The sequence below is a fragment of the Gymnogyps californianus genome, chromosome 7, assembly GCF_018139145.2.
Source record: "Gymnogyps californianus isolate 813 chromosome 7, ASM1813914v2, whole genome shotgun sequence".
In the NCBI taxonomy this organism is placed as follows: Eukaryota; Metazoa; Chordata; class Aves; order Accipitriformes; family Cathartidae; genus Gymnogyps; species Gymnogyps californianus.
The window spans coordinates 20,494,254-20,512,121 of NC_059477.1; the positions used below are offsets into that span (position 1 = coordinate 20,494,254).

Genomic DNA, 17,868 nt, shown 5'->3' on the forward strand with positions numbered 1-17,868 from the left:
CTGGGGGGGGGGGGGGGGGGGGGGGGGGGGGGGGGAAATCGCTCTTATCTGTCAGAACATGTATTTCTAGAGTTCCTTCTTCACGAAATGTACCTAGAGGGTAGAGCGCTCTCCACCTCAGACTGCACAGCTAGTCACACTATAAAAACAGACAGAGAGGACAGGAGATTTTCAATAGGACAGATGATTTATGAAACAGAACTGCAAGTCTGAGACATACATATCTTTTGTTTCTAAATTACTCTCTCCTCCCCTCTCACACACACTGATGTAATTCCCAGAAAGGTATAAACTGTGGATTATTATGTATATACACAGTGCAAACACTGTGCAAGCAGAGAAGTCTAAACCCATGTTTTGTTCTAGTGCTCAATAAAAGTTGATCCTTCTACTATTCAACTGTACATTATTTATAACATTGCATTCTAAACCTTATACAAAGCTTATACAGTAGTTTCCATAACCAAACTAAGCGCATTTATACACTTTGTGGTTCTCCAGATGCAATTTTCACGGCACGTTCTTTTCTACAGCACTGAGTACACAAGACCCCATCCACAAGCACATTAGAATTCTTCAGCTCCATTTTTGCTGTACTCATGCCTCATTAACAACATCATGCGAAATATCCTTCTACAATCATGCGGAGCCAGATACAGAAATATGGCCGGACTGTTAAGGAGGAGACCACAGCACTAACCACATTTGTAAGTGCTCACAAACTGTATGCAACCCATTACATCTCCCTTCTTATTTATTTTTAAAAGCCTTTTTGATGAGGCAATCATTCTTCCTCATCTGTTACTACAACCAGGGTGTCTCTTGAGAACATTATCTGTTTACGTTTATGCTGCTCTATGCAACTGGAAGAATAACCCACTTTAAGCTGGACTGTAGCTTAGAAAGTCCTTGCTTTTTTTTTCCGGAGGTAAAAAAATTCAGGCTTCTGATTTGAGTGATTGTTTGTCATTGCCCCTTTTCTAGATAACCGAATTCAGCAAGTTACCATCTTTCATCCACTTGTAGTTGGCCAACAGCCACATGAAGCACTACCTCTCTACTTAACCAAGCCCTGGTCTGGAGGTATCCCTCGGCCCTGAGACCAGTGCTGATTCTGCAAAGCAGCAGTTCTGCAGTGGCAGCAAAAGCAGGGGGAAGAGAACCCACAAAACCAGTAATTTAACAAAGGGTACATTCTGTTTCAGACAGAGTGGTCACTCCACAATGTATACCAGTATGTTCATGTCACTGTCATCACTAGGCAATGCTAGTGTTGGTGCTGTGGAAGCTTTCAGCAGTGGCCTCCTCTCATCTGAGCAAAAATACGAAGTGCCACCCCCAACTGCTTCTCCTGCATTTTTTAAGTCACTCGGAGAATCTCCCTTAAAATGGCCAATGTGCACTTTGAGTACTCTATAAAACCAAATATTAGTGCTTGGAGACTGCTCAGCTGCAACTTTTAGGGCTTCCTTTTTGAACTTAAGAATGCGTTGTTGTTTTAGAGAATTCTTAGCTTCTATTTGATCATTTATGTTCAGTAAGAGTCTGTATTGCAGCAGAAGTTGACCTGAAGTTAAGCACATACGTTTCCCCGCTTGGTTCTGTGGGGAACAGTGCCCTGAATTTTCAGAACATCTCTATCTTTTTGTGATCAACTTCAAAGCATAAATAAACCTCCAGCACAGATCACTCCATGAATAAAACTAACGGCTTAAAGCCCCATCTCCTTTCAGGGGGGGAAAAAAAAAAAAAAAAGTTATTGGCATGAAAGCAAGGACTGATGCTATCCGATTTGCAAAGTTGTTTAAAAAGAAAACAATGGCCTGTGGGCAAAGACCTTCATTAAACAGTCTTCCCAAGTATGATTTGCACTGAGATAAGTGAAAGTTCCTTATCCTTTTTTACCCAAAAGGGGAGGGAAGGAAGGCACTGGCTTTGTAATCTCATTTGATTAAACAATTCACTGCAGGCATTAATACGACATTGGTGAAAGAGTACGTAATTTAAAGGCAGTCACAGCTTCAGTCTTCCATTCCAAGTTCTTGTTTCAGACTGAAAGACAAGTAGAAACATGAGTTAGCTTGTAGCAAAACACTGTTTGGAAACTCTTTAGACAAATTAGTGGAAGCCCTGACAATAAACACAGCTGAAGTTGAGAGCCAAAAGAGAGTGGATATACCACTTGTTTTGGTTAAGAACCAACATGTCAGAAAAATCATATGGCAAAATCTCAGATTCTAAGGGCAACACGGACTGATCCTGAGATTTACCTGACAAACCAGGATGTGGAGAGCTCTCCTCTCCCAGTTTTGAGCTGCTTATCCCACTTAGAGCAGAGCCATGCCACTGACACAATGGCATACTTACCTTTTCAAGTAGGCATGGACATTGTCATAGCCATGGTACTTGGCCAGATAGACCAGGACACCTGTAGCACATCGGCCATCTCGCTGTCTGCAGAAGCTACAGTTGCAGATTCCACGACATGGTGGACATCTCCAGGTCTAGACAAAAGACAGACAACAAGCCTTTTTAACTGAACTGGAAAGCCAGACATGATTCACACCCGCAACTTAAGAGGGCCCGGCTCCGCACTGAGTTCTGCAGCGAACATCAGCGCTGCAGAAGTTGTCTAAACCAGTGCAAAGTACAAATTCTTCAGTCTGTAAGGGATTAAACTCTCCTTTGCCTGCCTTGTACATAACCACAGGAAGCATTCCACTCTGCTCAACTCCTGCACCACTTCCACAGCCCACAACAGCAGCACTTTGTCCACAATACAGTTCCTTTCCATAGGGCATTAAGCACTAATGCAAAGCAAAAGAGAACACTGTTCTGATGCTCAAATACAAGAATATTTTGGCAGCTGCTCTGCTCTTGTAGTTTACTCCTGCAGATCAAGCTACAGAAGTAGTAACTACAAGTTCTACACAACACAAGGTTCTGTGATTCAGTTTCAATCAGACCAGGACTGCATTATGTACTACAGCACTGTAAGCAGTTCCTCTGCTAAAACTCTTTTGCTATGAGTAACCAATGCACCTCTCTGCTCAAGTTAAGCACAATAAAGCCAATATTCAAAATTGTCTTACCGGATCCAGCAACGCCGTTCTGACATCTTCCCCATACCTATTGCGGAGGCATGGCCCACAGAATTGGCCCCGTACTCCTACGCAATCAGGGTTACGACAATTTGTCTTGGTGTCTATGGTTTTTTGGCGACACTGATGACAGGTGGATCCCTAGAACAGAGGGAAAGTAGTTCAGGAAACAAGACGTTAAAGATGGGTCTCTAGTTAGGGGAACAGAGCATTTAACAAGCAATCTCTTTGGCAGCTAGCAGTGCTTATCCTGAAACAGAAAGCCACCTTGCAAGTTTGAGCCAAGACTGTTTTAACATTGCATCTTCAGCGCCTGTTAATCACTTTCCTTGGCTGGTATCACCTAGGTACTACAGTTGTTCCAGGGTGAAAGCAAGCTAACTGCCTTGGTAAAGGCCATTCTATAAATTCAGGTCAAGATAAGAGATGACGTCTCAATATCTCAGGCATACTTCTCCCAAAAATCACATCCTTCCTCTCAGTGAGAGGGAGTCTGCTCTATTTGATGCTAAACCACAAGCAGGGAATAACAAGAAAATGACTTCACTAGTATGCATTTCACAAAGTTGGGATATACTTACCGTGGCCCTGTTGTATACTTTATCTCTTGCAGATCCACAAACATTATTCAGCTCTTCTGCTGTTATCTCCTCAACTGGGCGCACAATGTGTGGAAAAGCCATGGCACCACGGTGACCCCTCCTGGGAGTTCGGGCTTCATGCTGAAGAGTGAAGACACAATACTTTTAGTATTAGTTTCAGCAAAAACTCTACATAAACAAGGTGGGGATCTTCAAAGCGATGCCAAAGTCTCAAATACCCATCGTAAGTTTAAACAAGAGGTAACAGATCTTTGCAAAGACATATGATACGGATGCAGCTTTAGCACCTTCACTTGATCTGTCACCTTCAGGGCGCAGAAATGCTACTGGATCTTGGTTCATTCCTGTTGGAGCGCAAGAGGAAGTGATTTTTCAAGGATATGGCGGGGGGAAATGGAGAGCACGTACAACATGCTATTTTCTGTACTTCTTCCCAGGCCATGGCATACTCATTATCTTGATCAACTCTGTATGAATTGCTATTTTCTTGAAGGGATACAAAGCCACCTTCACAATCAACCTGCAAGAGGAGAACTAGAACCTCAACATACCTCCAGGTATTCATCGGACATCTTTCTTCTTCTCACTAAGATGTACCGGTCATCATCTTCCTCTTCTGGTAAAGGAGTAGGAGGACCTTCAATCAGGGACCTGGATCTTGTGTGAGGCCGAGACCTTCGGTCTGGGTTCCTCCTCAATGCACTTCTGGGCAATGAACGCCTTGGAAGTCGCTTTGGTCCCTGGTAAAGTTTAAAAGGCCCTAATGAAACAGGCGAAAACCCAGACAGCTCCTGTCCCTACTATGAATTCCTCCCCCAAAAGACATGCCTTCCTTCTGTCTTTCCCAAAGATGAAGTCTCCCCCCAGTCCCAAATCAGAAAACACAAGGTAAAAACATCCTAGGCAAATTCATCTCGGGCATTCTGCTAGCTGCAGAGGAACAGTCAAAAGCAAGTTTGTGTCCATGCAGGTGTAAGACACAATAATTCCTCCATGCAGCAGCAGAACCCGTGTCTATGAGGAGTTGCAACTTTTAGTGTTGTTCCCATCTTCACACAGCTTACAGGTAAATTAGCAGTGAAATTCATTACACTGCCAATTCACAACCCAACCTTCTTTAAGGACCTAGTTAGGCCAAATGTCAGGTTTTTTTCAAGGCTCCAAACTCGCAGAATACTCAGGCTTGAGCTTCAAAGTCTGAGCTGCCCCCCTTATCTCCAGCCTTTGTATAAATACATATTTACACAGCACCTTGTTTAGTTTTATTGGCCTGTGGAGACACCTAACCTTTATGAATTAATCTGTTCTGCTTTATACAGTGGCAAATCAAAAGAGAATTGCACAATGAGGATGCCTGTTTTAGGAAGCAATAAAATTCTGAACTGGACTTTGATTTACATGGTTTATTAAGTTTTTTAATTGAGAGTCCTGTTTTGTAATGTCAGAATTTGACTCTTCAGATTTCTGAAGGCAAATATAGTAAGTTTATACTTACATGACTGACAGTTGGCAATGATTTTCTCCCACCAAAGATACCAGAAACGTTCTGCAACTCAGCCATTAGTTTTGCAAGCTAACAAGGGAAAGAAAAAGGAAGCAGAGCCTTAAAAGGGTGTTTATGTGCTATTACAGACTATTAGATTAGGGCAATTGGCTAGAAGTACAATTACTTAGAGAAAATGCAGTCACTCTTCAACTTTTTACTTTTATGTCTTATTTATGTTCTAGTGACTGCAAGTAATTTGAAAATGCTTAAACTTATTATGTTTAAGCCCTATTCTTTAGGCTTGCAGCCTATGGATTTTTACTGAAGTACTTAGTCTATGGATTTTCACATGCCAGTGGACATAAAGTATCATATTTAAATATTAGGAATGTAAATTCCTCCAAATGCATTCACATAATTCCCATTAGAGTTAATTTGAACAACCAAAGAGGTCCCCCAAGAGTCGGGGGGGGGGGGGGGGGGCGGGGGGAAGAAGGGGGCACCTCCCAGGGAGACATTGAGTACTTGCCATTGCTTTGTTTTCCTTTATATTTAAAGCTCTTTTTTCTAAAAATATGGCACCCTTTTCTTCAGAGTCAGAGTCTGAATCTGGAGCAGGCATCAGCTTTTCAGGAAGAGGTTCCATCTCACCCTTCCTCCTCTCCGATCTTCGAGGTGGAAACTTCATGGCTACTTTTAGAGGAACAGGGCATTTCTGCCTTCTCTGAGCTACCTCACTTTCAGGACTCGTATCATTCTCCTCTGAATCCGATTCCAATTTCTGTTAACAGACCAGAATGAAAGCATATAAATCCAAGTGAGTTGCTCTGTAATTAAATACAGTTCGACAACGTTTTGTTTGGGAGTGGTTAAAGAGGTTATCTGGCTGAAATCTAGACGTTTAAATCTCCAGTCCTACTGCTCTAGTATATTTTAAGGGGGGGAAGGGAGAAGAAGGAGGGGGCGCAGTGATAAAAAACTCTCAGGAAGAGCCACGCTGTATTGCTGCAACACATCAGAAAAAGGAGCTTGGTTTCAGTTGCAGCAGTCTTAGCTGTCACTTGCAGGTCTAATAGCAAAGATAGTTTGTGTGTGAGTGTGAGAAAGAGAATTGCCTTTAAAGGGCTCATTTTTGCAACATATTGTATTTGGCTGTAAAAAAAGCCACTACACAGTTCTCAGCACAGGGTCAAACCCAAGTTTGTAAGCTGTCAAGAACAGCCATCTCACAGTATCAACAATATCAAGTGAAAACTTCCTTCTAGAGCCAGTCAATGAAATAATTGTGAATAAAATGCCAATATTTTCTTACCTTTGAATTCTGATGCCTTGCTTACAACTTTTGCAAGAACCAAGAGTTCAGTGAGGACAGAAATTAATTTCTTTAGTTAAAAGCCCATTTTGCAATAGGCTTTGACTTTTAGGTTTAGACTCAGTAAGACTGTCTTATTTTGGTCATAGGCAACAACAGGCTTTCTGCTTCATATGCACAGACCATCATTCTCAAATGGCAATCCTTATTTGGACAGGGTTTTTACTAAACCAGGTATGTGGTTCTGGTTGCCCATTTTGTGTAGTTATTGATATCTTTTTCTTATGTATCTATTCCAGCTTTGTCTCCTACTTATTTTCTTTACTGTTGTGTATTATTTAACTCAGACACGTCCTGTTCCAATCAGATATTGTTCTTTTCTAGTCATTCCTCAGGATGTTCTGAAGTTACAACAAACCTATTTTATGCCAAACATGGTACTACTTCTGCCTTCTCTACTAAATACCAACTGTTGGTCTTTTTAAGCAGTAAAACTGCTCTTGCACTGATGTCAAGGAAAAGCAGGAAGGCGGATTTCACCACCTATCACTATTTCTCTACTGCTAAAGTAGTACAGCATTTCCTGTTACACTGTCAGAGTGCAGGACTGACTGCATGTCAATAGACATAGAAATTTTTCTCAGGTTTGCTGGAGTCCATGGGCTAGCATAACACTTCATATTGAGGAAACCAAAAACGTTAGTCTAACAGAGCAACATCCAGCAAGGACAGTTTTAAGAGGTATTATATTTCAAAATCCAAATGGCAGATTTTATTCTGAACTTGCAAAGCTCAGGAACTTGGGGGCTTTTTTCGGAGACAAAAAGAAAATGAAACTATGGCTACTTAGACTGTACGTTAAATTAAATAAAATTATGCTTCTCTCTGACATTTGACTTTCAAGCTGAAGCTGCCATTATTTTTCAATTAAGAATGCATAAGAATTTAAATTTAAAATTGCAAACTAAAATCAACTGTCTTACCAGCGCATCTTGAATCTCATTTTCTGAAAAGCCACAGAAGGATTCATCATCAGAGGCTTCATGAAAAATTTTTGCCAGTTCTTCTCTAATATCCGACCTAAACTTGCATTTCTATGAAGAATAAAATATCCTTTAACTGAAGTTGCACAGATTTACAAGTGCAGTATAAGCAAATAGCTTTTTTAATAAAGAAAAAATAGTTAAGGCATTTAACAAGGGGTTTCAGAACCACAGTTGCAAATTATCAGGCATGTTAGGTTAGGTGACATTTTAAAGGCTAGAATAAATAGCTAATCTGTTTCCAACAATTACCACCTAGAAGCACAAGTGAAGAGTGAAATGAAATTACAGCATATAGCATAGATTTATAACTACTATACAAAAACATAAGCAGAGCAAGCAGTTTTAATCATGCACAAAACATTTACTAGCTTTACCAGCTTTACATTTTTGCAAGCTTTACTAGCCCTGCACATTCAGTTTTATTTGTTCTTGTACTGTACTTACTGTGTTTGCAAAATTATCAGAACCAAAACTGTCACAACTGTCATCAGAGGATGAGGATGTTTCCATGGGAATCAGTTTCGTATTTCGGAATGCTGTGAAGTTTTTCCTTCCTGAACAACCTCGGCGCTGCAAAAGGACAATGGCAACACCGTTAATAAAAGAGACCTACTGTAGCATACTAGCTTTTAAGAACATCCTTAAATTGAAGTTTAAGAGGTTTGAACATTTTAGAATATTTAACAGTCTTGAAAACAAGTCAGAATTATCATCAGCTTTGAAATAATCCCCAAAGTTAGAAATGGGATACATTTCTGATCATTGTTATACACGAGTTTTGTTCAGTATTTAGAAATACTTTTATCCAAACAGCCAAGTGGAAATATACACAAAAATCATAACGTTCTCCACTCATTATAGTCATTGCTGGAAAAAAGTACAAGTACACAAATAGTACCTAGAAATCTGCCTTGATTTATTAATTACTTTTAGTTTGAGGCAAACACTAAATACACTGCAGCTGTTACGGAAGAGACTAACGATCACATCCACAGAAAAGAGGAGCTTTGAAAAAACTCTTCTAGACACAACAGCTTGCTGTTTTGTTAATTTTATTACCAGGTTGAAATAGCTTTTTTGATGGGCTTCAGGTTTTCATTTCCCAGGGAATGTTTCTACTGGCAATGACCCATTTTTCCTCCCCAGGGTGGCAGCGACCGGATGGCCAAGCCTGCTGCACCCACACTTAGATGCTGCCCAAGTCGAGTGCTCTAACCGTTACCAGTTCACAGGCCCAGCCGACTGGGCCACATATTTTATAAATACGGTTTAAACAGTAACTAGCCAGGGCAATTTAAAGACCTCCGTCCTCTCCCCAGCACCGTTCAGCGCGCTGCTTTTCGCTGGAGCGGCACCGCAGCACCCCCGAGGCTTGCCCACGCTTCACAGTTTTGCTGGTGCTAACGAAGAACAGAAAAGCTTCCCGGCCCGGCCTGGCACGGATGGGGCCCCAGAGACAAAAGGGGCCGCTCCTGGCGTCGCCTGCCGCGGCTGAGGCAGCGCCCAGCCGGAGAAACCCTGCCGCGGCAGGCCGGGCTGCACCCGACGGCCTCCACCACGGGGCCGGCCAGCACCGTGAAGCCCAGGCCAGGAGACCGGGGATCGCCATCGGCACGCAAACACGCCTTCCTCTCCTCGGGCGCGGCCCCTGGCACGGCCCCGCACGCCGGCCAGGGGCGCGGGCAGCTCCCCCCGCCTCCCGCTCCGACGCTGCCGCCCCCCCACACACCCCGCGGGGCCGCCCGCCTCTGCGCCCCACAGCGACCCCCTCCGCCCCACTCCCCCGAGACCGCGGGCTCCACGCCCGCCCAGCGGGGCCGCCTCCCCCCCGCCGTGAGGTACCTTCCCCTCGCCCGCAGCGACCCCCCGCGCCCCACCGCCCAACGGCCGCCCTCGCGCCCCGCGTCGTAGCGGCGGCCGGGGCAGCTGCGAGGCGGGAGGCAGAAGGCGGGGGCGCTGGGAGGCTGGCGCCGGCCCCCCGCCGAGCACGGCTCCGAAGCCGGGCCCCCTATCCCAGTCAGGCGGGCGAGGGCAGCGCCGTTCGCGGGGCACGGAGAGCCCCAGCACCGCGGCGGGGCAGGAGGCCCGGGGCTGCCCCTGCGTCGCTCTCCCTGGGGTGCCCGGCGAGCCCCAGCCTAAAGACTCGCCCCGCCCGCCCCCACCAGCCTCCCCGCAGCCCGGCTTGCCCCAGCCGTGAGACCCCGCAGGGCCCCGGGAGAGCGCGGCCGCAAGCGCCACAGCAGCGCCCCCCCCCCCCCCGCCGCCCTCAGCAGCAGCAGCAGCAGCAGCAGCAGCAGCAGCAGCAGCGATCCGCAGCCGTGCCGCGAGCCCGGCGGGCAGCCCCCCCGCCGCGGGCAGCGCTCACCTGCGGGCGCGGCGGACCCATGCTGGCGGCGGCGGAGCGAGCACCGGGGAACTGAAGGTTCGCGCCAAAGCGGCTGGGACTGCGGGGGGCGGGGCCCGGCGGCGCCTTTCCCGCGTTGGCGCCCGCGTCCTGGCAGATGCAGCTGACACCCCCTCAGGATCGGGCACCCGGCGTGCCCGCCCCGCGCCCGCCCGCCCACCCCTGCTGAGGAGCAACTCAGCTCTCCCGGGGCGCCCCCGGAGGGGCTAGTGCGGAGGCCCCATTTTTTTTTTTCTCTATTCGCGGTGCGGGGTTTGTGGAGCTGCAAGGGCCTGGCCCTGTGGCGCGAAAAGCTCCCGGTCGGAACGCCGCGGGACTCGCGTGCCGGAGGGGAGGGGGGCGCGCGGGGGCCAAGGTTGCCCCGTGGCGGGCCGCCGCGGCGGGATGAGGGACCAGGCCCCCCCGGCCGGGGGAGCCCACGTAGTCTCTAACTCTCTCTCTTTTTAAAAACTTTCGATTTTGTATGCCAGACCTGGATGTGTTCCCACCACTCTGAAATAAAACCCCCAAACCTGTCAGTTTTCAGGGGCGGAGGGGGTACCTCCACGACGGAAAGGCAGGGCCCTGTGTCCTGGCTGCCCCCAGGGCTGGGGCAGCCTCCGCGTACCGCCGGGGCACCCTGCACCCCTTGAGGCCCTGCAGAGCATGAGGCTGCAGTGGCCCTGCCTTCAGCGGCGCCTGCCAAGCGGGATAGTAGAAGTGCGCTTCATTAAAAAACCAGCCCAGCAACGCGCACGCGCTCCTGTGTTGCCACAGTAAATGAAGTGTTATTTGCCAGTGCACCAGGGGCACAGTTCAGCGTGAGGAGTGAGGTCGTGGGTGACGCCTGTTGCTTCTGCTCCCTTGGGAGTACCCCAGTGCAACAGGATTTTACAAAGAAGTTGGCTGCGTTGCACTTTGCAAACAAAATATTACTTGAAGACAGGCCAGAAGAAAACAGATCATCAGTCGTTGTAAACCATTTTATGTAACGTTTGTAATATTGCATTAAATCAAATACAGCCATTAAACACAGCAAAATAACTGCTGCACGACCAGTATTTGGCAGCAATAGTAACGCGAGAAGCCCTAGAGAAGCTGTATGGGATTTGTGGCCCCAGTGTTTCCTATAATCATCCGTTTACGCTGTGGTCTGAGCAGGGCTCAATACCAGTGCAACTGTAGCTGCTCGGCATTTCCAGGTGCCTTCCCGACAGCAGGCAAGTCCCTATTGCAATCAGCACGAGGGAAGGAGGCCCCGTGCACGTGCAGCCTGCACGCAAACCTGCGCCCGTGTAAAGCAAACCACGAATCATCTCTAAGCCAAAGCCTGTAAATAGGCTACAGCACAATAGAGTACAAGAGCCCTCGTGGAGGTTTTCTATTTTCTGTGGGCATTATTCTTCCTGCGCATGCTGCAGTCTGCCATGTAAAAGAATCTCCATTTTAAATAAGCCCGTAATTACATACTTACCTGCACCACTGGCTTCTCGGCGCACGCACAAAAGCAGATGAACTAAACCCGGTTCTCCGGAGACCAGACCACACTTGATTCCTCTAAATCTGCATTAGCAGAAGATTGCCACCCAGATGGTTTCCAACCAAGACAGCTCAGTTGGGAAGGGGGGATGTTTCTTGAATTTTGATGTAGTTTTACTTCTTTCAGAAAAAAAATCTACAAATACTAATTTACTTACATGGAAGAAGAGATCCAGTTTCTCAACAGTAACAGCCCTTAACATCTTGAGTCATGATTATCAGGATTTTACTAGAAAAGTAGCCAACCTTCACAGCTTTTAAGAGCATCATATGAAATGTTTCGGAGTACTGCTGGGGCTAGCTGAATCCATACTTCACACTGCAGTTAATTTTCCATTTAATGCTTAATGGAAACAGCATTCTTCAAACAACATATGTAGTCAGATGGCTTTAAAGTTAATAGGCCAGAGCAGGGACTTTGTGGAGAAACTGGACAGGACATTTTGTGAACTGTATTTTCAGCTTTTTTTTTTTTAATATGTGAAAAGAATTAATTTTTTGAAAATTGTGTGTGTCAGCTCACATATTTTACAGAGGATTGGGGAGAAGGGGGCAGGAAAGGGAGAAGAGAAGTGGGAAGTATGTGAAGGGCAGGGGCTTCCCTTCCTACGGTACAGTGCAGGGTACCGGAAACTGAAGGTCTCTAATTCAGGAGATGGCTGTTGTGACCTGTGCTGTCATTCCCGTTTTCATCTTCATGCCCTTCGCACCGCTGTTCTACCCTGCAGGGCCCAGATGCCCTCAGTGGATGGGCAGAACAAACTTACCAACTGGCTTTATCATGACGGAAAAAGTTTCTTAATCTTTGTCGAGACATAGGCAGCACCACTGTCCTACCTCCAGCTATTTACAATAGCTGAGGACATGCAAAGCTGAACCCGGGTGAGCATTGCATTTTCAGCCACATTTAACTCAAATTAGGCTGATGTGAGTGGAAGAAAACATCCCTGCCCGTTCGGTCCCCCAGTGCGGGTCCTCCACTACCTGTCCAGTGCTACCAGCCTCTCCGCCTCCCCTGCTCCCCAGCCACGGGGCGAGCTCACCCCTCAGGGCTCACGTGTCAGCAAGGATTATCTGGGGTATTTTATCAGGTGTTTCAAGAAAATAGTCTCTTAAATTCTCATCTGTCCTTGAAATGAGTTGTCAGTACACGGTAGCGGCCCTTGGAAGACCTGCTAAGGGAATCGGCTGAAATTACAGAGGGACATGCAGTAGATTGAGCATGCAACGCTTTCTGCATCCATCTGGGGGAATCAAAGTTGTTCACATATTAGGACCTTCAAGCAGTAGCAAGAACATGGACCTCCAACAACAATAGCTCCATTGTCAGAAACAGTAAATGTGACCGTTGGTCCGCTGGGATGAAGGACAAGTGTTGTCCTCCATGTCACCCTGCAGATATTGGCTGTCGGCATTGCAACACAGCTTTTCTCTCTGGAGGCAGGACTCCTGCTGCCCTGTCCCTGGCTCTCCTACACACTTCCGATCTTAACTATGGACAACACACTTAATGCTCTAGTTTCCCCCTTTTTTTTTTTAAATCGGGGAAATACATTTCTGCCTGCCTAAGATAGCATGTGGATACATTAATTAATGTTTGTGTGATGCTAGTGATTATTGTGATGGGACTTGCACAGTGACACAGATTTATAGATGCCAGTATTTCAGTGGAAAGGGAGAGTTTGGATTCTCATGACCGCCGAATACCTGTAGCACAATGCAATAACACGTATCTTAGCTCCATAGAAAAGAATAAGATTGCAGCCACCAATGACAGTAATTAAAAATTTCTGTAAGAGCTGTCCAATCACCTCTTCATCTGAGCAAATTATAGGGTGTTATTGAAACCGTTAGTGCAATAAAATGAAGCTAAAAACATTTTGCATTAAAATAATCAGACATTGATTTATGATATAAATTGTAAATCAGTAACCTATAACACACACTAATTGTTTTTCTCTCTCTTGAAAGGTGTGTTTCTGTAAAAGATCTGACCAAGCATATGTATTTGTTCACGTCACCCTCCAGTAGCTAACACTACTATATAAGACATAAAAAGGTGTATAATCAGGTAACCTGCTATTGATTGCAACCCAGAAAGGACACTTGTTCTTATACAGAAGCAGGAGGCTACTTTTGGAGATTTAATTATAGTTAGACCTCTACATGTTTGCTGGACATGAATTTTTATGAAGTACTTTTTTACTGTAAATACTTCGACATTGTGCTCTGATAGGTAGAACCAGAATTTGTAAAATAAATGTAAATTTAAATATTTAGCATGTATAATCAGTTTATAGCCAAGACCAACTGTACCAGCTCCACAAAACACCTCCACAATGCAATTAGTATCTTTTTCCTTTTTTTCTCTCTCCAAGGAAAAATAGATTTTCCCCTTTTAATTTAACAGGTTTGTATCTCCTTGTGCTTTGCTGTAAGTTCCTTATTAGTAAAGGCTGGGTGCAAATGCATGCTGCATGTTGAATTGAAGGTGGTCATGTCTGATCCTATTTGATACCGTGTCTCTTTGACACAAACTGGTAAGACCGTAAAAATGGAAAGAATATGAGAAGGAAAACCAAATGAATAAATACAGCCCAGGGAGAGAAAAAGTGCAGTTGATAAATGCCTCTAGGAACCTATATTCATCAGCGCACTAAGAGAAAGGCTGAAATGTGGCCAGTTTTGATAGAAATCTTAATGATTATTCCGCATATACGTTGTAGCAGATCATTCAGAGCCCAGAGCATTGTGATGTACATTATGGGAGTGTAATTATAATGCTCATTTGAGTATCCTGTAGCCATTCCACCAAGCGCATAGCAAAAAATGTTGATCAAAAGTAGCTGTTGTTGATACGCAGTAGCCACTTTTAAAAGCTCAAGATCCCAGCCCTTTCGCTCTTGGGCTTTGATTTATATTTCCCTTTGAAAACACGAAACAGATTAAGTCACATCATAAAGAAATTGCTTACAAAATGTTCTGCAAATGCATAGCTGTGGGAAACAGGAGGCTATCAGAAAATAATAAAAAATGCTTACTGCAGTCTGTTTTTTTGCCCTTTTATATAAGCTTTGCCACTGCCTCTTTGTGAATATTGATTTGCATTGCCTCCACCAGCCTTCAGCAAGATGCAGTTGCTGGGAGAGGATGGCAGTGGGGGGACGAGCAGTGGCTTAACTTTCTCCCCAGGGACCTCTCTTTTGGCAGCTCCCTCAGGAGGGAGGAAGGGGGGGACAGGTAGAAAAGCCTCCCTTGGGGCTCGCTGCTGCCTGCCTGGGGGTCCCCAGGGCACACCTCGAGGTTTCAGGCCCTTCTTGTGTGTTTTCACAGCATGAGGGAAATGCCCTCTCTCTGCCGCAGGGAGCCCTCACCTTTCTTGCTAAAGCAGGAAAATAAATGTATATGTTGAGCCCCAGGTATATTAAGCCACTTCATTCTACATAGCACAGCGTTCATGTCTGTAGTCTGACGGCACCTGCAAAACCACCTCCTGAATTTTCTAGGAGGAGGCACGGCCGGGTGGGCGGCTGGGGCGGGAGCGGGGGGATGCGGCTGGGGGGAGCGTAGGTGGTGCTGGGGTGGGAGCTGCAGAGAGGGGCCGCATGCTTTACCCCTGGCTCTCAGCCGCCCGGGGCTGCCGCTGCCTCCCAGCGCCGTTCCTCTGTCCTCTGAGATGTTCATCTCAAATTCCCTGTATGTACACGTACTCAAACGTGATCTTGGCAGACCCTTATTAGTGTTATTGCCGTAATAGACTTCTCCTCCATAACCTCTAACTTTTTGCAACAAACTGGCTTGAACTGCTAAGCTTTGGCACTTCATTAGGTAAGAAAATTATGTAAAAACCCTTCTATGGTGGACACATACACAGAAAATAATTCTGTCAGATGTAATTTTCGGAGGTAGCACAGCTATTTGGTTCCATTTTAGTGACGTGAGATGTCAGGAGGTCTCTCGGTTTGGGGTTTTTCCACAATTACAAAAGCAACTGCCCGTCTTTCCCAGCCTAAAGTAATAATAATAATAATAATTAGGTCAAAGTGCATTCTCTAGCACAATCAAAAAAATCAAGTGCTTATCTTTGATGTATGGTTCAGTATTCTTGGCAGCAAGTTTACAGCAAGTCTTCAAATACTTGGGGTTTGATCCTCAGCAGCATCGGCTGAGCTGGAGTGGAGGACAGTGGTAAGGGGTGCCCCAGAGGGGGGCTGTTGGTCTGAGTGAGGAGGGAGGGGGGACGCAGAGGGTTTGGGCAACTTCTGCTCCTTAAATCAGCTCAGCAAGTTGCAGATCGTTATCAGCGTATGGGGTTTTGGTGTGTGCCCAGGGAGGGTGGTGTTGCTGTCAGACATGGCCAATTGCTAGAAAATAATCAGTGGGAGCAGGTTAGAAAGAGCAAAACTGCAGTAGCAAATATTTTCTTTAAAAAGTAAACAATGTCCAAAACCACCCATCCCTGTTTCACACTGATGCCAGCGAGAAAGCAGGTTCTCATGGGGCGTTAGCTCAGCCATGGCAGCGCTGGGGGGAGGCACGAACAGGCGCTCTCCCCTCCCAGCTGAACAGGAACTGGGTTTGCTTTCTCTAGCATTTCACAGAAATAATCAACCAGCAGCAACAACACCCATGAACCCCGGCCCTGAAAACCACCGTTCCTGGGAGCATGGCAGTGTTTTGTCTGCTGGCATGGCATCACTGAGATCCAGGTGTAGATGGGGAGACAGAGGGGCCACCAGCATCCCCCCTGCTGCAGGCAGGTCTCAGCAGCATCAGCACAGGATGACCAGGTCCCACGGTCATCCCATCCCACCCAGTCAGTATGACCAGGTTCCTCCCCAGCACAGAGGTACAGCACACTGTGGCAGCAGTCGGACAGGCTGAAACCCTGGCAGCCACGTTCCCCAGCGAAAAGGGGGCGGACAGCCACCCCGTCTCCCCTCTGTGACCATTATGTCTGTTTATCTTCCTGACGAGTGCAGCGCAGGCATAATGTTTCGGTATGTGCTTTGAAATCAATATGAGGCCAAAGCAACAACTAGAAATGTTGCAAGAGAGAGAGATTACAGCGCTGCCCAAATCAAATACTGAGCTGGGTGAAATTCCTGCCCAGGCCATAAAAAGCGACCACTGCAGCTCCGCTGCCCTGGGATGGATTGACGGTCTACTGGTGTCACAAGGGTAAGGAACAGCCCGGGTTGTTTATGATTTTGGGGCCCCTTGGAGTGTTCAGTGGGCTGTCACCTCTGTGACAATCATCCTTCTGTGAATTCGCAAAGGCTCCATGGGAAAAGGAAAGGCTTGTGTGAGGGGTTGAGCTGGAAGACAGGTTACTCTCCCCATCCAGGCAGATGAGCAGCTACAAAAGCCCTCTGAGCAGCTCTCGCCCTTTCAGAAATCCCTTCGGCTCTGTTGAGCAAGCTGCACGTGGGCAGCCCCTCAAGCCCTGGCTGCATGTGAACAAAAGCGGTCTGTGTTTGCAGGACTGGGCAATGTTTTTGTTCCAGGGAGTCTCACATTCACCTGCTGCCCACTATGCTTAGGAGCAGAGTTTCACAGGCACTGGAAATGCCGGCTGGTTTGCAGCACAGAAGCACACATGCCTCTGACCTGCAGGACATGGGGAACACGCGCCCTGAGAGCACCGTTGCCTGGCCCCTTCCCCGTGCAGCACCGCACCAGGCTGCTGGGCTGGCTGTCGGTCCCTCTGCGGAGCGAGTCCCCGGGGACACTCACCTCTTACAACCAGTCCCTCTGACGGTAGCGGCAGGTACCCCAGTGCTGCTGGGGAAATTTGTGTACTTAGGAAGCCAGTATCCACCAGGGTCAGACCCAGCTCTGGGACACCCTGCTGAGCTAAAGAAGAATGATTGCTAACCTCAGTGTTAAGTGCCTGCTCTCCATCCTCCTGGTTTTGTTTGTTTGGTTTTTTTTAAAAGACATCTTTAGGTATATGGGAAAGACAAAAAAAAAAGCATAACAAAATCAAACCACACATTTTGTTGGCAGAAAAAGAAAGAAGTCTCAGCATCATTTTTGCTCATGCCATGAGGGCATCAGTTGCGGGGGAAAAGCCTGTAAGGTTTCAGAAAACCAAGGACCATAATGCTGAGGTTAACCTGCTCTTCCTGTCTGAGCTGACAGGAAGGGTTGAGAACTAACTGGCAGGGTTAAGAACTAACGGCTAGAGAGAGATGCTGATGAAACCTTTCTGCCAATGTCTGGCATCCAGAGGGAGCTGAGCAACTCTTGTGATTCCCACAAGATCCGGAGTAAAATGTTGCCAAACGAACAAACAGAGTCTGTGTAAGCTCTGACAGTCAGTGTCTCACACTTTAATTTAAAAAAAAAAAGAAAATTTGTACCTGATTTTGTAAACATTCTCCCCATTGGACGCAA

At 46.5% G+C, this 17,868-nt stretch overlaps 1 protein-coding gene across 1 annotated transcript; it reads right to left on the reverse strand.

Annotated features, from left to right (window-relative positions):
* Window positions 1–37: 37 nt before the first annotated feature.
* Window positions 38–11,672, reverse strand: CDCA7 (cell division cycle associated 7). Its single transcript, XM_050900005.1, is given in 13 exon segments — window positions 38–2,052; window positions 2,368–2,504; window positions 3,093–3,242; window positions 3,683–3,823; window positions 4,255–4,443; window positions 5,199–5,276; window positions 5,719–5,970; window positions 7,485–7,595; window positions 7,992–8,117; window positions 9,913–9,963; window positions 9,965–10,069; window positions 10,072–10,443; window positions 11,628–11,672. Coding segments are annotated over 13 exon segments (1,788 nt in total). The 3' UTR covers window positions 38–2,021.
* Between the last annotated feature and the right edge of the window lie 6,196 nt (window positions 11,673–17,868).